General features: G+C 47.3%; 1 protein-coding gene across 1 annotated transcript in view; it reads left to right on the top strand.

Moving 5' to 3' along the window:
- The window catches only part of WWC1 (WW and C2 domain containing 1), a 158,932-nt gene that overhangs the window by 128,284 nt on the left and 9,045 nt on the right, over window positions 1-21,603 (top strand). Inside the window, exons 16-20 of the mRNA XM_010863353.1 lie at window positions 36-187; window positions 6,144-6,296; window positions 7,038-7,129; window positions 14,756-14,876; window positions 16,083-16,247. Of these exons, the coding sequence (XP_010861655.1) occupies window positions 36-187; window positions 6,144-6,296; window positions 7,038-7,129; window positions 14,756-14,876; window positions 16,083-16,247 (683 nt within the window). The remainder of the gene's footprint in view (window positions 1-35; window positions 188-6,143; window positions 6,297-7,037; window positions 7,130-14,755; window positions 14,877-16,082; window positions 16,248-21,603) is intronic.

Genomic DNA, 21,603 nt, shown 5'->3' on the forward strand with positions numbered 1-21,603 from the left:
CGGAGCGCCTCTCCTCCCGTGCTCCGAGACCCCCCCCTGCCTCTTCCGGACCCGGCCCCTGGATGCTGCGGACACCCTGGTGTTCAATGAGGTGTTCTGGGTGTCCATGTCCTACCCAGCCCTCCACCAGAAGACCTTAAGAGTCGACGTCTGTACCACCGACAGGTGCCACCTGGAGGAGTGCCTGGTGAGAGCTCTGTCTGTCTGTCCAGCCTTCTGTCCTTCTTGATCCACCTTTGCACTTCAGGGAGAAGGCTTGGGGCAAACACAGCTTGTGGTATCAGCCCAGCTCTTCGTGGGTTCTAGGTAGACTTATTGGGAGCAGGGGAGAGAGAGCAGGGAGCTCCTTTATCTGCTGTGGAGTTGCAGGGCCTTATCCCTTCCTTGTGCCTGAAGCTGAGCCACCAGCCTTCCGCATCGTGTGGCCTAAGATGCTTTAATTGTCTCAGTTTCCTTATCTGTAAAACCAGCTCACCATGACTACTTCATAGGTGGTTCTCTGGGGACTGAATGAAGCGCTAAACCAGTGCCCCTCGAACTTTTGCATGCACACAGTTACCTGGTTAAAATGCAGGTTAAATGCAGATTCTGATGCCTCAAGTCTGGGCAGCAAGATTCCGTATTTCTCTCAGGCTCGCAGGCGGTGCCGGTGCTGCTGGTCCCCGTAGCAAGGATGTAAAGGAATGAAGTGTCTGCACACACTGGCTCTCACTGGAAATCAGTTCCCATCACCTTCCTGCTCAGCTGGGGTTCATAACAGCTTCATTGCCATTTATATTGTTGTTGTTATTACTGGCAGTAATGCAACAGCTTGTGTTAATTGGATGCAGTTTATATCGTGGGCTCTGAACTGAACTCCATACTGGTATCATTTCTGTTGATCTTCCCGACAAATCTTATAAACTAGGTACCATACTATTATACCAGTGGGGAAACTGAGGCACAAAGAACTTTCTCAGGGTTAGAGTAGAGTTAGAATGTAGGCTGATCCACCCATGTCAGACCCTGGAGTTTTCTCTGGGTCAGCACGGTGCTCCCTGGAGGAGCCCAATACATGAGATAGTGACTCAAGAATTTGGCAAGCAGGGTGGGTGCTGCTGAAGGATGGAGCAGAAAGCTTTTCCAAATCCAGCCTCCAAGAAATTCCCCAGTCGCCTGGTGGCTAGGATTCTGGGCTTTCACTGCCGTGACCCAGGTTCAATCCCTGACTGGGGAACAGAGATCCTGCAAGATGCATGGCATGCCCAAAAATATACGTCTGTATTTCTATAATATTAATTTCTATTCTAAAGGATAGAATAGAAATTAAATACAAAATTAAAAAAAAAAAAAAATCCAGGCCCCTCCAGTGAAGCGTTTCCTCAGCCCTGAGCATTCCTAAATGAGAAGAGACTCAACCCTGTTTTATCCTCCTAATTGGAGCCCTTTTATTCCTCCTTCCTAATTGAAATCTGGCCATTGCTGGTTGCCATGGCAGCAGCCAAAGTGCTCATCCCACCGTGGCTTGTCTCCATCCACGGCCAGCCGGAAGCCTCCATCTCCCATGTCCCATGGGGACGTGGAGTGTCAGGCTGTCGTGTTTTGGTGGCTGGTGGAGGCATGGAAGGGAGACGCGTGAAGGAAGGGCTGTCGGCTCCCACACGCTGCCTCCCTGCACTGCTGAGTTGGTGGCACCCTGGTCTATAACCAGGGTGACACCCTGGTGCCACGTAACCAGCTGGGCAAGAAGAGTAGTACTCATCCTGAGCAGCGTCTGTGTGTCTAGTTCTGGGCTAAGAACTTGAGTGCAGTATCTCATTTAATCCTTACAACGGGGAAGCAATATTAGCATTAGGTCCATTTGGCAGGTAAGGGATCAAGGCCCAGAAAGGCTGGTTAACCAGCTCAGGTCATCCAGTAAGTAGGTAGAGAAGTCTGGATTTGAACACAGATTCCAACTTCCTTATGTCACCATCACACTGTGTGTGTGATCAGTTGTTCAGTCAAGTCCAACTCTTCGACCCCATGGACTGTAGGCCCCTCTGTTCGTGGAATTTCCCAGGCAAGAATACTGGAGTGGGTGGCCATTTCCTTCTCTAGGGGATCTTCCCAACCCAGGTATTGAACCGGTGTCTCCTGTATTGGCAGATGGATTCTTTACCACTGTGCTACCTGGGAGCCATCACACTACCCTACTAGATTATGGGTTTGGATGGAATATGTGTCTTGCCCTCCCCAATATCATGGGCAGCAGTTCCACAGTCACTTTATGGTGGTATCACAAGGTCACAGGCTTTCCAGCGAGGTGCTGGTTGCTCACCCTTCAACTGTGCAGCTTCTGTAAAGGCAGCCCACTGCCCAGGCCCACTCATACCCCAGAGCTAACCATTATAACCTTCCCTTGCTCCTTTTTCACTTTGCCATCCACACTTGGCAAAACACCAGCCCTGTCAAAGTGAACTCTCCCCTCCTATCTGCCCATGCAATTGGAGAAAAACACACACAGCACCAAATTCTCATCCTCTCCTTTCTCCTCACCCTATTCTCCCTCTGCTGAGACCCTTGCTTTATACCCAATCCTGGAACAGTAGAAGGAACCAGAAGAGAGCCCCCATAGCTGCCCCGCCACAGTTAGCTCTTCTTGCAGGCTCTGTGGTTCCACCCAGAGCTCAGGGTGGGCCCTCCGCACTCCCATCCACGGCCATCTTCACTCAAGGTCATCTTCACCCTTCTGCTCTGTCTCCAGTTTTCCCTCCTCCACTAGATCGATATACTCTCCATATATATGCTGTTATTAATCCCATGCTGTAAAAAAAAAAAAATTTTTTTACCCCATTTCTTCCTCCAGCTACTACATTACTTCTTTTGTTTTCTCTGTAGCAACATATGAACGAGGTGTGTGTTTTCTCTGCATCTCAGATTATGTGGGCTCTGGCCTTCATCGTTCCACCAAAAATGTGTTCATCAAGGTCACTGGGGACCTCCTCATTGCTGAATCCAATGGCCAGCTCTCTCCATCCTCGTGTCTCTTGGCCTGTCTGCAGTGTTTGGCTCAGTTGCTCACTCCATCTTCTTCGACATCCTTTGCCCTGACTTGGCTTCCTGGACCGCTCACTCTCTTGGCCGCCTTCTTCCATCACTGGCTTCCCTGTCTGTCTGCTCTGTGGATTCTTGCTCATTTCCCTGACCTCTCCCCTTCCAAGGGCCCCAGGGCTCAGGCCTTGCTCTCCTCCCCTTTTCTACTTGCATGCACTGCTTCGTTGATCTTGTCCTATCCCCTGGCTTTTCAATACCATTCCATGTAATAATGCCATCCTGGGCCTCCCCACTCATCTCAGTGCTGTATGTCCACTGTCTCTTCCATCTTTTCTTGCATATCCAATCAGCATCACCAATCATGTGTCCACAGCACACCCCTCAGCTTTCCTTCCATGTCTTCACTGTCTCAGATGAATGCAACCCCATTCATTCATCCATTGCCCAAGCCAGAGACCACAGGGTTGTCTTGGACCCCTTTCTTCCTCTCGTACCCCACATTCAGTCCTTTGGGAACTCCTAGCTCTGCCTTCAGAAGATCTCCAAATTCCAGCCACTTCTCCCATGCTCCTGACCACCACCATCTCTCACCTGATAGTTGCAGAATCCCCTACCAGGTCTCCCTGCTTCTGTTCTTGCCGCCCTTCATCTCCAACAGTCGCCAGGGTGATCCTATTAAATCGCAGATGAGTCCATCCAGTCCTCTCCTTAAATCCTTAGGAAGGCTTCTGTCTCCACCCAGAGTCAACACCTGGGCCTTTGCCTGCTCTCCCCAGGTCCTCTGAGGTCTGCTCCTTGCCATCTCTCAGATTTGATCCCTGAGACTCTTCCTCCAGCCCCCTTGTGCCCCTTGAATACACCAGCACACCCCCTTCTCCGGCCTTTCTCACTGCCATCCTTTTCAAATGTAATTCTTTCCTCCTGGATGTTGATGGGCAAAAGTCACTCTCTCACTTCATTCTGTTCTTGACCCAGATGTCACCTTCTCCATGAGGACTTCCTTCCACCCTACGTAAAGTCACACTGCCCCCTCCACCCTCTTATCCCCACCTCTGCACTTTGCCTACATCATCTTCTCTGCAGCACTTTATATCACCTAATATTTCTCCGTATCATAGGTATTAGGGCGCAAGTTATTTTCACATTTTTATCATCTCTGAAATCAAGATGCAGTGTGTACTAGCTGGCAGGTCATATTCTAATTGGTAACTATTTTTCTTTCTTAGTGATACATGAAATAATAATACACTCTATAATTGATGGCATCTTAGGCTCTATGGCACCTCACTCCAGTACTGTTGCCTGAAAAATCCCATGGATGGAGGAGCCTGGTAGGCTGCAGTCCGTGGGGTCACTAAGAGTCGAACATGACTGAGCGACTTCACTTTCACTTTCCACTTTCATGCATTGGAGAAGGATATGGCAAGCCACTCCAGTGTTCTTGCCTGGAGAATCCCAGGGACAGGGGAGCCTGGTGGGCTGCCGTCTATGGGGTCGCACAGAGTCAGACACGACTGAAGCGACTTAGCAGCAGCAGCAGTAGGCTCTATGAGACACAATATGGAAGTTACTTACTGATTATCTGATTCCCCCAGACTGGAATATAAGCTCAGGAGGGCAGGGATTTTTCTCTGCCTTAAATCCCGCTGTGTTCCCAACACCCAGAACAGTGTCTAACACATAGAGGCAACTGGGCAAATGTGTATGTGTCAAATAAATGATTGAATGAATGCGTAGATGCTGTCAAAGTGCATCCAGTTTACTGAGGCAGACTATTCATACCCATGAGGCAGCCCCAAATAGTTGTTGCTGTTGTTGTTCAGTCACTCAGTCGTATCTGACTCTGTGCGACCCCACAGGCTGCAGTACGCCAGGCCTCTCTGTCCCTCATCATCTCCTGGAGCTTGCTCAAACCCATATCCATTGAGTCGGTGATGCCATCCAACCATCCTGTCCTCTGCCATCCCCTTCGCCTCTTGCCTTCAACCTTTCCCAGCTTCAGGGTCTTTAGTAATGATTCGGCTCATCACGTTATGTGACCAAAGTATTGGAGCTTGAGCATCAGTCTTTCCAATGAATATTCAGGATTGATTTCCTTTACAATTGACTGGTTTGATCTCCTTGCAGACCAAGGGATTCTCAAGAGTCTTCTCCAACACCACAGCTCAAAGGCATCACTTCTTCAGCACTCAGCCTTCTTTATGGTCCAACTCTCACATCCATACATGACTACTGGAAAAACCATAGCTTTGACCATACGGACCTTTGTCAGCAAAGTAATATCTCTGTTTTGTAATATGCTGTCTAGGTTTGTCTATAGCTTTTATTCCAAGGAGCAAGAGTCTTGTAGTTTTGTGGCTGCAGTAGACTGTATCTTGTTGGACAACTCTGTACATCAGTACCTAGAAATCTTCCTTATTTTTTGTACATAGCTATGTAATAACCGTGTAGATATAGGTTACAGTCTATTCCCCCAATCTACTGTTGCTAGAGCTTTGAGTTGTTTTCCTTAACATCAGTCTTGGCGATTATCTTTCTGAACTCTAACACCAAGAGAAAAAAACAACATGTGAAACTACCTCAAACTAAAAAGCTTCTGCACAGCAGAACTTTCATTTTCATCAATAAAATGAAAAGGCAACCTACTGAATGGAAGAAAATATTTTCAAATTGTATATCTGATAAAGAGTTAATATCTAAACAGCCCATGAAAGTACAGTGTTAGTCACTCAGTCGTGTCTGACTCTTTTGCGACCCTATGGACTGTAGCCCACCAGGCTCCTCTGTCTGTGGGGATTCTCCAGGCAGAATACTGGAGTGGGTGCTCATTCCCTTCTCCAGGGTATATTCCCAACCCAGAGTTCGAACCTGGGTCTCCCCCCATTGCAGGCAGATTTTTTACCATCTGAGCCATCAGAGAACCCATCCTTAAAATTAATATCTAAATAGATCTTAACCTATACAACTCAGTGAACAAATAAGTCAGTGAATGAGTGAGTTATTAGAAAACAATACCCAGCCATTTCTTCCTCCCAGGATGCTTCTATCTCACCTGGAGTGGTGTTTTATCTACTTTCCCCAGAATACCTTGTCACTCTCTGCTTATTCTTTTTTCCCATCCTCTACAGGGAGGCGCCCAGATCAGCCTGGCTGAGGTCTGCCGGTCCGGCGAGAGGTCGACTCGGTGGTACAACCTCCTGAGCTACAAATACTTGAAGAAACAGAGCCGGGAGCCCAAACAAGTGGGAGCCATGGCCCCCATCCCAGGGCCTGAAAGCACGGTGAGCTGGACCACAGCTTTGCACCTTTCTCCTATAAAAGGCAGCACCTGGTCAGCTGGAAGGAAAAGCCTCTCCCAGAGTTGGAGATGGCTGGACATCAGAGGGGGGTGGGTGTGTGTGTGTGTGTGTGTGTCACTCAGTCACTCACTGTCCGACTCTGTGCGACCCCATGGACTGTAGCCTGCCAGGCTCCTCTGTCCATGGGATTCTCCAGGAAGAATACTGAAGTGGGTTGCCATTCGCTTCTCCAGGGGAATCTTCCCAACTCAGGGCCTGAACCAGGGTCTCCTGCATTGCAGGCAGATTTTTGTACCCTCTGGGCCAGCAGAGAAGCATGGACATCAGAGGTGGAGTAATTATTAGAGAAGAAACTGAGTGTCAGAGATGTTAATTAATTTCCTCAAGTCACACAGTCTTCCTCAGCGTGGACACCATTCAGTGGGACAGTCTCCCTGACTACTTGATGATCTTGCAGCTGTAGACCTGTAATTCTGTCTCATGCAAACACTAAACTCATCTTCCAAATTTTGTCCATGTATACAGAGATTATTTTCAGTAGAATCGTCAGTTAGAAGAACTAGGGACCATATTTCCAGTTGATGTACCCTTACGGCGAGATGCTTGCCCAGTCTGGCCTTCAGTTTTACCCTCTGTTCACTGGGAGGGTGATAGGGTCTGATTCCTGCCAGGTGGGGCTCTGCCTGCCTTGCACAGAGGGCTCATCGGCCTTTGTCTCTGCAGGATGCTGTGTCTGCTCTGTTGGAACAGACAGCCGTGGAGCTGGAGAAGAGGCAGGAGGAAAGAAGCAGCACACAGACCCTGGAAGACACCTGGTAAGTGAGGGTGCCCCTGGGAACTGACCTGGCTTGGACCTGAGCCCAGGGATGAGATCCCCAGACAACACAGCAACCAAGAGAAGTGTTCCCCTGTGAAAACGGAGATCCTCTCTCAATGGTTCTCTATAGGCAACAAGGCATTATATAGTCTGGTAGAGTGTTTCCCAAGTCCCTTCCCAGTTTGTGACTTTATGTTCTAGCAGATATTCCTACTGGTTCACATGTTAGTGATTATTGTGATGCACTTACATTTATTTTGGTTCAGAAACATTCCTAAGAGGCTTTATATTACTAGAAGTGGAAATAAGCATGAAAGTGATAGTCACTCAGTCGTGTCCGACTCTTTGCGACCCCATGGACTATACAGTTCATGGAATTCTCCAGGCCAGAATACTGGAGTAGGTAGCCCATTCCCTTCTCCAGGGGATCTTTCCAACCCAGGGATTGAACCCAGGTCTCCCACATTGCAGGCAGATTCTTTACAAGCTGAGCCACAAGGAAGCCCAAGAATACTGGAGTGGGTAGCCTATCCCTTCTCCAGCAAATCTTCCTGACCCAGGAATCGAACTGGGGTCTCTTGCATTGCAAGCAGAGACCTTACCAACTGAGCCAGAAGGGAAGTGGAAATAAGTATAATTTGCCATAAATTGAAAATTCCTCAGTAAGGAATTGCAATTGGAGAAGAAAATGGCAACCCACTCCAGTGTTCTTGCCTGGAGAATCCCAGGGATGGTGGAGCCTGGGCTGCTGTCTATGGGGTCGCACAGAGTCGGACACGACTGAAGCAACTTAGTAGCAGCAGCAGCAGATAGGAATAGGAAGCAGAAATAACAGGCTTAAACAAGATAGAATTTTACTTCTTTGTTACTTAAAAAAGAAGACTTGGAAAAAGGCAATCCAAGGCTCATCTATCAGCCCCAGGATGTTACTGGTAACCCAGGCTCTTTTTCTTATTCTGCTTTGCTGTCCTTACTGTGTGACCTCCATCATCAAGGCTGCTAAGCGCAGAATGGCTGCAGTCACCAGCCATCAGGCAGGCATCAGCAAAGAGGAAAGACAACAGAGTCTCCATGAGTGCCTTTTAACCAACGAGCATTCCTGAACGTCCCACCCAGCAATTTCCACTTGCTTTTCATGGGCTGAGCTTAGCTACTTGGTCTACCCAATAGCTAAAGGAAGATGGGAAATGAGGTCTCTCAGTTGATATAAAATTCAGGATTCTGTTACTAAGGAAGAATGTAGGAGTGGATATTGAGTAGGTCATGAGCCAAGCCTGCCTTATAAGAGAATTGTGGAAGATTAAATGTAATAAAAATACAACAAGAATATTAAAATTTACCTAGATGTATTGCTTGCCAAGGTTCTAAGACTAAGGTCTCTCCTACTGTTAAAAGTAAGGTCATATATTCTCTACTTCTGTGTCTCTATTTCTGCTTTGCGAATAAGTTCATGTGTATAGACACAGGCGTAGAGAACAAATGCAAGGAAACCAAGGAGGGGAGGGATGGGGGGATGAACTGGGAGATTGGGACTGACGTATATACACTACTGTGTACAGAGTGGATACCTAACGGGAGCCTACTGCATAGCTCAGGGGACTCTACTCAGCACTCTTTGGTGACCTCGGTAGGAAGGAGACCTGGCGCACTGCAGCCTACGGGGTGGCAAAGAGTCAGACTCGACAGGGTGACTGAACAACAATAGCTGATTCACTTTGCTGTACAGTGGAAACCAACGCAATATTGTAAAGCAACTATACTCCGGAAAAAAAAAAAAGTCCATGTGTCAGCAGTGTTAAAGACATGCTGCTGCCAAAGAGAGACTTCCTTCTTGATGTAAACAAGTCTGAAGAAGAAGTGGACAGGACACAGCTTTTCCACTGTGTGATCAGAAACTTTAGTCCCTTGTCTTCCCACAAAAGGTCTCATCACACACTTTAGGAAACAGTGATGTAGACTAGGGTTCAAACCCTAGCTTTATCTTTTTTGGTATAACCTTAGGCAATGCATTTTTTAACTGTTTATTGCAACATCATGCACATTCAGAAAAGCTGGTGTGTGTGTCCAGCTCAGTGAATTTTCAGAAGCCAAACTACCCATGCGTCCAAACTGAGGAGCATCACCAGCTCTCCGGAAGCCCATACCACATTTCCTCCGGTCACTGCCCGCCCCCTCAAGAGCAGCCACTGTTACTCAAGAGAGCCAAAAGTCATTCTGACCCTGTCTGATCCTTGGCTCAAACATGGGGACATCACACTGACTGTGAAGAATCATCAGAAGAGACTGAAGGACCAGCCACTGATGAAGTAAAAGTGCAAAGCTTGTAGTGGACACGCAAGAGACAATAGAGATTCTTATCAGGAAATGGAGGAGGAACACGGCTTAAGTACCAGCTGGAAAGGGAGACATCTCGGAAATGAGCACAGCCTCGGAACCTTGCCATTGGGAGGAAGTGTGTGTTGTTGTGCTTAAGTACATGTGCTCTGAGTCCAGACAGATGTGAATTCACAAAATCTCACTCAGCCAGCTCCTTGTGGGATCCTAGGTCTGGGTGAGGCCTAAGCATCAGTACATTTAAAGCATCCTGGGAGGACTTCTCTGGAGGTCCCAGTGGTTAAGATTCCACCTGCCAATGCAGGGGACATGGGTTCGATCCCTAGTCTGGGAAGATTCCAGTGGTTAAGATTCCACCTGCCAATGCAGGGGACATGGGTTCGATCCCTAGTCTGGGAAGATTCCACATGCCCCAGAGCAACTGGGCCTGCGCGCCACAAGTACCAAACCTGCTCTCTGAGCCCACGAGTTGCAGCTACTTAAACTTGCACACCCAGAACCTGTGCTCCTCAACAAGAGAGGCCACCACATTGGGAAGCCCATGCACCAAAACGAAGAGTAGCCCTTGCTTGCCACAACTAGAGAAAGCCCGTGCACAGCAACAAAGACCCAGGGCAGGCAAAAATAAATTAATCTGGGGGGGGGGGGGGGGGGGGTGGGGGGGGGGGGGGTGTGTGGAAAAAAAGCATCCAAGGTAATTCTAAGGTGAAGCCTGGGCTGAGAACCAGGCTCCAAACCCGGTTTCTCCATCTGTGACATAGAGTCATGGTGTATTTTGTAGACTCTGAAAATTATGCATGGTTAGCCCTTAAAACAGACCCTGACCCACGGACAGCACGCAGTGACTCTTCTGTTACAGCCCTAAATTCTACGTTTGGTCTGACAAGAAGTCTCTCCTTAATACCTTTTACTCCAGGGGTCAGCAGGTGTTTTCTGGAAAGGGCCAGATAGTGAATGTCTGCTTCGTGGGCCAGGCAGGTTCTGTTGCTTCCACTCAACTCTGCCATCGTGGTGTGACAGCAGTCACAGACAGTACACACACCAGCTGACCACGCCTCTGTCCTTGCACCTTCATGTACGGACACGGAATCTAAATTTCACATCATTTGCACGTGTCGTGAAATATCACCCTCTTTTTAATTTTTTTTCCCCAGCCATTTAAAAATATAAAAACCATTCACAGCCTGAACCTTGGACTGTCCAGAAACAGGCAGTGGGCTAGATTTGGCCCCTAGGCTGACTCCTTTCTTCCTGTTGACTCTTCCTCCCTGTGAGGAAGAATAGGGCCAGGTTCCTGAATTCTTATATGTTCGTTTGCTTTAGGGTTCTCTCTCAACTGTCTCAGTTTCTCTTCTCTGTCCCACCCCCTGTCACTCGCCACTCTCCTTCCCTCCCCTCCCTCCGTGCTTCCTCCTGTCTCCCCACTGCCTCTCTCCTTCCTCCCCTTCCTCCTTCCCTCCTCCTTCCCCCGTCCCTCTCCTGCCTTTCTCTTCTCCCTTCCTCTTCTCTCTCTCTCCCTCTCCGCCTTCCTTTCTCCCTCTCTTCCCCTCCCTCTGACACTCTGCAAGGTCCCAATGCCGGAAATCGGCCCAGGACCTGTCTTCCAAAACCCTGGCACAAGATCAGTGGTTTTCCACCAGATTCCAAGCTTGTGTTGAGGCTTTTCACACTGTCTCCTAGCAACCACCTTCTGTTCCCTCACCCTTTGTGGCCCCCTCTCTCCCCACCCTTGGCCATTCAAACTTCCCCAGACACTGACTTACAAAGAGGGCTGGGAGTCCCCCCGAGCTGCTGCGGTAGTGGGGTGGCTCCATCTGCAGCCGCCTGCCCCCACGCTGGAGGCTTCTTTTGGTCCTGGAATGTTAACTAGCTCTGCTTTGCCCGCTCAGCTCTAGAGTGGAGGGCTCCGCAGACTGGTCCTCTGTTCTCATCTCCTCTCCTCCCTCCGCACCCAAGGCCCAGTGGAGGATGCCTCTGTTGTTCCCTCCTTTCACTGGTTTGGGTTTCTTTAATGCGTATCATCAGAAGACTTGATCTTTTTTTAAGATTCAGAAACAAAGCAAAACTCTCAGAGGATTAGAAAATGTAGGAGAATATAGGGGCTTTCCCGGTGGCTCACCGGTAAAGAATCTGCCTGCAATGCAGGAGCTGCAGGAGACGAGGGTTCGATGCCTGGGTCCGGAAGATCCCCTGGAGGAGGAGGAAATGACAACCCACTCCAATATTCTTGCCTGGTAAATCCTATGGACAGAGAAACTGGCAGGCTACAGTCCATAATGTCGCAGAGAGTCGGACACACACGCATGCAGGAGAATATAATCACAAACAATGCTAGAGTGAAAACCCTTGTATTTACCTCCTTGGGAGCTTACATGTATTTGTCTAGGACAAAGGTTGAGAAGTGGCCTTGCTGGGTCCCAGGGCATGTGTGGTTTATATTTTACGGGGTCTTGCAGCATCATTCTCAAACAGGATTGTAAATGCTACCAGCAGCACTGACTGAGAGTGCCCCTAAAGCTACATCCTCTCTGATACAATATAATCTAACAGTATTTAATCAAGAACATGTACATGTTTTTTTTCTAGCAGGTACTGCTAATTTGACTTCACAGTATTCATTGGCTGCTCTAATTAACACTCCCCACAGGGATACACCTTTTCCCCAAACCCTCACTTGATATCAAATACATATTACAAATATCAAATACATATTTTTAAATTTTTATTGATTTTTGGCCACTTTTCCAAAGGGTGAAAAGATGTGTCTAATTATTTTTCTCTTTACAATTGAGGGTTTTTTGTTTTTTTTTTCCTTTCCCGGAAAATATGTCGATCAGCTTCTTAGTCACAAAGAAGAGACTTCCCTAGCAGTTGAGCGCTTCATGGAGCGGAGACCTGGCTGCACCGCTAAGTGGCCTGTGACACTGAGCGAGGCCTACTCAGTCTCTGAGACGAGGGGCTTTCGGTGTGGTTGAAGGGCCTCAGCGTGGCACCCGGAGGTCATTGAGGCCATGTTTGAAAAGTGAAAGTGTTAGCTGCTCAGTGTCTGACTCTCTGAGACCCTACGGACTGTAGCCTGCCAGGCTCCTCTGTCCATGGGATTCTCCAGGCAATAATCCTGGAGTGCATTGCCATTCCCTTCTCCAGAAAGTCTTCCCGACCCAGGGATGGAACCCACGTCTCTTGCGTTACCCTCTGAGCCACCAGGGTAGCCTCTGGTATCCATGTTTAGTGCCTCTTTCATGAGTGGATCAAGAGGCAGAGGAGAGAAAAAAGAGGCCCTTCCATAGCGAGAGTCCCCATCTAAGTGCAAGGGAGGTTTTCAGCACAGGGCTGAGGGTGGAGAGCCAAGATCTGTTTTCCCTCTTGGGAAAATCCAAAGGGAGATTTTGTGTTTATCCACAGTCTCACTGAGCCAGCTAATGAGATGTCAAACTCTCTGCTTTTGGCTGAAATTCCTTCAGCTCTGTATGGTAATACTGCCTCATGCTGATCAGAAGCCTGGCGGTTATGTATGTCTTTGAAAAGTAAAGATGGGAATGGAGATAAATTACTAATTAACAAATGCCATCCATTTGTCACACCAACTCTTTCTAGGCTCAAAGTCTGAGGGGAAAGGATAATTATGAAGAGTATCACCAAAAATAAAGTCTCTTCAACAAATGGTGCTGCAACCCCATTGGATATCCATACAGAAAAAAATAAATGTTGGGTGCCATGGACAAAAATTAATCTGAAATGGATCATAGTATTAAACATAAAAGCTGAAACTAAAAAACCTTTAAAAGAAAGTACAAGAGAAATTCTTTGCAAAGACTTCTTAGGTACAACATAAAAAGCACAAAGCATTAAAGAGGAAAAGGGATAAATTGGACTTTGTCACAATCAAAAGCTTCTGTCCTTTGAAAGACACCATTTAGAAGAAGAAAGGCAAGCCACAGACTTGGAGAAAATATTTGCAAAGGATTCCTATCTAGAATATATAATGAACTCTTGCAACTCTAATAAAAAAACAACCCATTTTTAAAATGGGCTAAAAATTCTAATGGAAACTTTGCAAAAGAAAATCTGAATGGTCAATGAAATTCTCCACAGGAAAGTACAATGAAAACCACAATAGATATGAGTACTCATCAGCTGAATGACTAAATTTAAAGATGGATATTACCAAGTATAGGTGAGGAACCAGAATTCCCATAACATTACTGTGGAAACATAAAATGATATAACCGTGTGGGTAAACCAGCTCACCACTTACACTTATTGTCTGACCCAGCAGTTCTACTCCTGAATATGTATACATATCTTATGGTCTGAATTGTCTCCCCCTAAATTACAGATATTGAAGCTCTGACCATGCTTTAGAATGTGACTGTTTTTGAGGACAGGGTCTTCAGAGCTGATTAAGTTAACATGAGTCTGTTAAAGTTAGGGTGGGCCTTAATCCAGTATGACTGGTGTCCTTATAAGAAGAGGACATTGGGACACACAGAGGAACACCGGGGACACAGACGCAGAGGGAAGACCACGTGGGGACCCAGCATGAAGGTGGCCGTATACAAGTCACCACCCTGCCCGCACCTTGATCTTGACTTTTACTAGCCTCCAGGACCATGGGAAATAAATTTCTGTTGTTAAAACCACCCTGTCTATGGTATTGTGTTATGGCAGCCCTAGCAAACTAATCCAGTGTCTTAAGACAAATGAAATCCTATTTCTACACAGAGTTGTAGGTGAGTGTCTACAGAAGCTTTATTCATAATTTCTAAGAAATGGAAGCAATCCATATGTTTATCACCTGATGAGCAAACTGTGGTCCATCCATCCAATGGAAGATGACTCGACAATAAGATGGAGTAAATTATTGATACTGTGTGCCAAATATGATGCTGAGAGAATGAAGCCAGAGACAAAAAAGCATATATCATCTGATTCCATTTCTAAGAAACACAAGAAAGATCAGATTTAATCTTTAGTCATGAAAAGCTGATCAATGATGGGCTGAGGGTGGGGGCAGATTATCTGGGAAAGCATATAAGGGAAACTTTCAAGATAATGGAACATTCTTTTTCTTGAGTGTGGTAGTGGTTACACAGGGGAACACAACTCATCAAACATTACAGGAAATGAGTTTTTTTATATGTAAATATACCTCGTTAAAATTGATTTTTTTTTTTTAAAAGTGTCCTCAATCCAGAAAATGCTTGGAAGCCCTGCCCTGAATGCACTTAAAGGCAGTGAGCAGATGAGCGTGGGTGCTGTGGGTGATCACAGTGTCTTGTCATCACAGGAGGTATGAAGAGGGGACCAGCGAGAATGAGGCCGCAGCCGAGGAGGAGGAAGGGGAAGAAGAGGAGGAGGAAGGGGAAGAGGAAGCCTCCCCTGACATGGACGGGTGCCCAGCGGTAAAGGTAGGGAGGGCCGGGACATGGGAAGGGCTGTTTTGGGGGAAATAATCCTCAACTATTGAACCCAGGCTGTCAGAAAAGTCTCGGGGCTAAGTCTCATGCCCCAGCATCAGGGGACAGGCTTTCAGAGTGGGGTGACCTGCAGAGGGTTGTATAGGGGTGTCCCTGCCTGGAATTGGAGTCATTTCAGTGACAGAAAATCAGGAGGAGTTGATTGACCCTCTCATCTCTCCCACCCTCTGTGGTTCCCAATTCTCTGGGCAGACTCCAGGCTGTACAGTCAGCTGGCCTGGATTCAAATACTGGCTCTGCTCCTACCTAGCTGTGTCGCCTTAGACCGATGACGTCATCCCACTCCAGCCTTGGCTTTCTCATCTCTAAAATGGGCGCAATAACGCCAACCTTGCAGATGGGTGGATCTCAAAGCAGTAGATTTCTCCATTTGGGTCTACCTGAAGGGCAGTAGGAAAGGGGGTCTAGTCGAGTGACTGTCACCTTTTGCTCCCCTGCTGCACCCAGGTGACATGTTGTAAGAGGCTCCTTTAGGGGTGGAGGTACAGGTTGAGTGGGGAGGTAGGGGCGTTGGAAAAGAATCTGGGCCTGCCTTCTAACTACTCCACACCAAGAGGAAATCCTGCAGTTTCTCCAGCCAAAGGGGGTGCCTTTTTCAAAAGCACACAAAGGCACTGTTTAGGCTAACCAAGGCTTTTCATTTGGGTGTTTTTATTTGTTGATCTCTACTGGTAATGACTATGAAAGGACAATAGAAAAGCTGATCACCTAGTTTTTAAAAAACGAGGTTTGCTAGTTGCTTCCCTAACTCCAAGAAAACATCTGCAGTTCTTGGCTAGGGCGATGGAAGCCTTGGGTGTGGCTTTGTCAAAATATGGTTGGCACATTATTCTTGAGGGTGTGAGGCCCAGGACATCCATGCCTGAGGTACCTCTACTGCTTATGTGAGCTTGTTAGGGGACTGAGTCTCTCCCACTGGCCCCAAGCACAGGTGTCAAGGAGGATTGGGGGCTGGCACACGGGGCCTTGGGTGCCATGCTGGCCGGGCTGGGTCCGCGGAAGCCCCTGGCTGTGTCTGAGGGCCAGGGGTGAGGTGATCGGAGTGGGGAGCAGCTTCAGTGTCCACCCCGTGAGTCTCAGGGTGGGTGGCTGAGACTCTGGGTTCTCCCAGCCTCACAGCTGTGACTTCTTCCTCAGGTGGACAAGGAGACCAACACAGAGACCCCAGCCCCATCGCCCACGGTGGTGCGGCCCAAGGACCGGCGGGTGGGCACGCCCTCCCCGGGGCCGTTTCTTCGAGGGAGCACCATCATCCGTTCCAAGACCTTCTCCCCAGGCCCCCAGAGCCAGTACGTGTGCCGGGTAAGCAGCCGCACAGCCATCCTCCCCGGAGCACCCGCTTCTCCCCCTGCAGCTGAGAGCCCTGGGCCTCGCACAGCTCTGGGTCCAAGTCCTGGTCCCGCCCCTGTTGTCAGTCATTCTTGGCATGTTACACCTGTTTCCTTATGGAGTTAATAGACCAAGTCTATGCGGTTGCTCTAAGGACTGAATTGGCTAAAGCATGGGAGAGGCTCAGTAACCAGTACATGGCCAACGTTTTTATATATGTGTGTGTCTGTTTACTTATATATGTTTATTTACTTGCTTATTATATAAATATAATATGTATATTTATTTACTTACTTACCCAACCACATGGCATGTGGGATCTCAGTTCCCCAACCAGGGACTGAACCCATGCCCCCTGCTGTGAAAGTGCAGAGTCCTAACCACTGGGCCACCAGGAAATTCACAGCCAAGGCTGTTTATCAGTTCAGTTCAGTTCAGTCGCTCAGTCATGTCCAACTCTTGGCGACCCCATGGACTCCAGCAGGCCAGGCCTCACTGTCCATCACCAACTCCTGGAATTCACTCAAACTCATGTGCATTGAGTCGGTGATGCCATCCAAACATCTCATCCTCTGTCATCGCCTTCTCCTTCTGCCTTCAGTCTTTCCCAGCATCAGGGTCTTCTCCAGTGAGTCAGCTCTTCACATCAGGTAGCCAAAGTATTGGAGTTTCAGCTTCAACATAGTCCTTCCAATGAATATTCAGGACTGATTTCCTCTAGGATGGACTGGTTGGATCTCCTTGCAGTCCAGGGAACTCTCAAGAGTCTTCTCCAACACCACAGTTCAAAAGCATCAATTCTTCAGTGCTCAGGTTTCTTTATAGTCCAACTCTCACATCCATACATGACTACTGGAAAAACCATAGCCTTGACTAGATGGACCTTTGTTGGCAAAGTAATGTCTCTGCTTTTTAATATGCTGTCTAGGTTGGTCATAACTTTTCTCCCAGGGAGTAAAGGGTCTTAATTTCATGGCTGCAGTCACCATCTGCAGTGATTTTTGGAGCCCCAAAAAATAAAGTCAGCCACTGTTTCCACTGTTTCCCCATCTGTTTCCCACGAAGTGATGGGACCAGATGCCATGATCTTTGTTTTCTGAATGTTGAGCTTTAAGCCAACTTTTTCACTCTCCTCTTTCACTTTCATCAAGAGGCTGTTTAGTTCTTCTTCACTTTCTGCATATCTGAGGTTATTGATATTTCTCCCGGCAATCTTGATTCCAGCTTGTGCTTCCTCCAGCCCAGCATTTCTCATGATGTACTCTGCATATAAGTTAAATAAGCAGGGTGACAATATGCAGCCTTGACATACTCCTTTTCCTATTTGGAACTGTTTATAATTCCAACCAACTCTCCACTCTGTTTACGCCCGGCCCTGCCCTTCCACACCCCTTGCTGAGATCAGACTGATCCTCACCTTCCCTGATGGACAGTTCCTCCCCCTCCAAGGCAATGGCAGCATGCAGCCTGAGGTTGCAAAATAGCAACAGCCCTGGATTACTTAGCTATGGGTTTAGGAGCTTTTTTTCATTGAACTTTTTGGCTACCATTGAAAACTTAAGAAATTCAATTAAAAATAAAATTTAAAATGCAGCCATTTCACATAAAACTCCAGTTTCTGTGGAGGGGAAAAGAGAGACTGTCTGGCCCCTAGGGCTACACATTCTGTCACAGTGATGAGTGGCTGGAGCTCCGCAGTGAGGGCCGCTGCCCTCGGAGTAGGGACTGGCAGGCCTTTTCAAGTTCATCGTGGCCTCCACCGGCCCTCTTTAACCTATTTGACTTGCTGACCTGCTCTTGCAAGCCATGGAAGTTTAGAAGCCGTGCAGTGGTCTTGGCTTCCGGAATCTCTTGCCTTCTATCCATGACTCCCATCTGAGGGGTCACTCCAGTTGCTGGGGCTGTAGAACTAAGACCTTGTTTCTGAGGTTCATATGACATGTTGACATCCTTCCCTATCTCTTACCATACAAAATGAGCAAGCAATAACTAGAATAATAAACAGAACCGTCCCGTTTCGTGTTCCAGTAAATTGTGCAGGAGAGGCCCCTGGAACCCGCCCCACCTCATCAACCTGACATCCATTTGTCTATTGTTATAGAGGGAAGGGCTATGGGGGATTCAGCATCTAATATCTGGTATCCAAGGCCTCCAGTTATAAGCTTGAGTGTGTGTGTGTGTGTGCTCAGTTACCCAGTTGTGTCCAGTTCTTTGCGTGCTCTGCTATCCATGGGATTCTCCAGGCAAGAATACTAGAGTGGGTTGCCATTTCCTTCTCCAGGGGATCTTCCCAAGCCAGGGATTGAACCTGCATCTCCTGCATCTCCTGCATTGCAGGCAGATTCTTTACTGGTAAGCCAGTAGTAGTGAAGTTAATTTTTTCATAACGTGACAATTTTACAAATGCACTGGCTACTTTTCAAATTAGTGCCCGCCCCAAAACATTCCCTGCAGTACCTCCCAGAAATAATGTAAACCTCTCCTCTCTGTGTCGTCTCTACTTAATGTTAGAGCTTGTAAACATCTGAAAAGAAAGTGTGAGTACACGTAATATAGTTGTGTATCTTGCAAAAGGTACAGGGTTTCCTGCAGTCACTGAGTGTGATTTTAATGCAAGGGACTTCCTGAACCACAAGTGAAGAATCCTGCTTAATCCCAGCTCACAGCTGAAGAAGAGAAAAACCCAATCCGTGTTTCAAATGTGAATAACTTGAAGGATTTAGCAAAGCCCTCAGGATAATGGATAATCTGTCTTTGGCAAAATTACCGCCTTTATGAACATGCAGTGGAAATCAAACACAAAATGAAGGATGATACTTGTTGGAAAAATCACAGCAAAAGAAATGAATGTTTGATTTATCCTTTGTCATCAGGATTTAGAAGGCAGTTGTAATTTTGTCAAATGGAAGATATGAAATATAAAACTTTTGAAAAGTGTTACTCTTTTCCAACTAAAAACTCAAACTTTTGCCCCCCAATGTTTACTATAAAATTCTGGTCTCCTGTGTAAATGGATTCACTTTAAATGGGCTTTTCCAGAATTGGCATTCCTGATAACAAAGAGGTCCAGTCCCATGTCTCAAGCATTTTTAACACAACTAGCACTATGCTGAGCCCGTTCCACATTTTATTACCTGGACCAGTCTCCAACCTCAGGGCTGAAGGTAAAGAAATTCCCAGTCTGCATGGATCACCTGCCACAGGCAAAAAAAGGGCCTTTATTAGCAAATATGTATATTTTTTCTTCTTTTGCTTTCTGACTACACTTCAGCCCAAGCTTATCTGTTTCTGGTAGATTCTCACTTAAGGCTACAGGAAGTAGCCAATGGTACAACATCCTGAATTTTTTTTCCTGTCATTTCCCTTAAAACTCTATAGGGGTGTGCAGTCTGTCTCTTGAGATGCAAGAGGTAACAGTAATGTTTCCCTCTGTTTCTCACCCACAAAATGAGCATTCTCAAATTCCCAGCAGGGAATATGTGTCTGTGCTGTGCCCCCTCCTACCTCCAGTACACAGCCAGCTCCCTGTTTTCCAGCCTGTGGTTTATAGCACTCCACTCCCCTAGTACCAAGAACCTAGTACCTGGTCAGGGTTCTTCACAGCAAGCAGCAGAAACAGACTGGGAGCAGTATATGTGGGGAAGAAATGTTTGAACAGGAAAGTGAGTAGTTCACAGATTCATTAGAAGGCTGTAGAAGCAACCTCAGAAATCGGGCAGGAACAAGGCGGGCCAGACCACAGCCAAAATCACACCCTAAAGACAGGTGAGGACACAGTGCTACTGCAGAACATGGCCCCAACTGGCCCTGCAGCTGCCTTTGGGGTTCAGCACTGAGGCCCCCAGCAGACTCCTGACACTGCAGGAGGCCAGGAGAGCTCTAGCTGCTGCTGCTGCTGCCGCCACTGTTCACCACTGATGGCTGCTTCTCCCTGAGAAACCAACAAACACAGATGCAACAAACAAGCCCACAAACACGGAACAGAAGAGAGTGGCCTGGCTGAGTCCAAGAGGCACAGCCACAGAGATTTGGTCCAGCTGACCAGGTTGTGACTGAAAGACCAGCACGATTGCATTTAATTGTCATAGCTGAGTCCTGTGCTGGCTTCTAGCTGCAAGGGAGGCCATGAAAGCAAGACTCTGGTACTTTTGCCTCATGAGTGGAAGGTGGGCTTTGTCTCCCACTGAGAGTCATAAGAGGATGGAGTTTCATATGCTAATTAGGTTAGCAGCACACACACACACACACCCCCCCAAAAAAATTCCCTGTTTTTCCTGTGTCATCTAATCTCACAAACAGCCCTGCAAGGCAAGTGGCGTTAATCCCATTTCATAGATGCTGCAAGTCAGGGCACTTTGTTGTGAGCACAGGCAGTCCCTTCTCCTGGCCTGACATCAAGAGCCCTCTGCCGGGTGTCCCCCTCTTTGGTCCTCAGCATGGCCTGTGTCACTTGGTGAGTTTCCTGGGCTTGGGCTTCCACTGGACTTTTAAGTCATGAGGGGCGGGGACAGTGTTACACTCCCCACAGCTCCCCACAAGCCCTGTGGTGCTGACGCCTCCGTATGAGCAGCGCTGTCTCACGTGTCGGTTGGCCCACTTTGACCTGAAGGATACAGTTCTTCCAAAATTCTCATTTTCAAGTAGACCCCTCTGACTTCCCGTTATTTCACCTCTCTGCTCCTCGATCTCCCTCTAATGGAGATAGCAAAAAGGCAACAATATTCTCTACCATGTCTGAGATCAAATGCACTAAAACATCTTTAAGAAAGAGTTAAACTCAAGAACTTAATGTAACTTTCATCGCTCTTTTATAACATGGTCTTTAACACATAAACAACTATGACTTAAGCACCAATCGTCCTGACACGTATTCCTAGTTGGTGTGACATATATTCTGTGAGTGCCACTTTTGGATTGAAACAATGCAGAATAAAGCCCCCTTCTGAAATGATACCCAGCCAGTCCATTTGTATGAATCCACCCCTCTGTCTTTATATTAGTTTCATCTCTGAGCATTACATGCATCCTAAAGAGGACGTGAAATTAAAAGCCATAAAATTAAAAGATGCTTACTCCTTGGAAGAAAAGTTATGACCAACCTAGATAGCATATTGAAAAGCAGAGACATTACTTTGCCAATAAAGGTCTGTCTAGTCAAGGCTATGGTTTTTCCTGTGGTCATGTATGGATGTGAGAGTTGGACTGTGAAGAAAGCTGAGCGCCGAAGAATTGATGCTTTTGAACTGTGGTGTTGGAGAAGACTGTTGAGAGTCCCTTGGACTGCAAGGAGATCCAACCAGTCCATTCTGAAGGAGATCAGCCCTGGGAT

The sequence above is a fragment of the Bison bison genome, unplaced genomic scaffold (assembly GCF_000754665.1).
Source record: "Bison bison bison isolate TAMUID 2011002044 unplaced genomic scaffold, Bison_UMD1.0 scf7180017864490, whole genome shotgun sequence".
In the NCBI taxonomy this organism is placed as follows: Eukaryota; Metazoa; Chordata; class Mammalia; order Artiodactyla; family Bovidae; genus Bison; species Bison bison.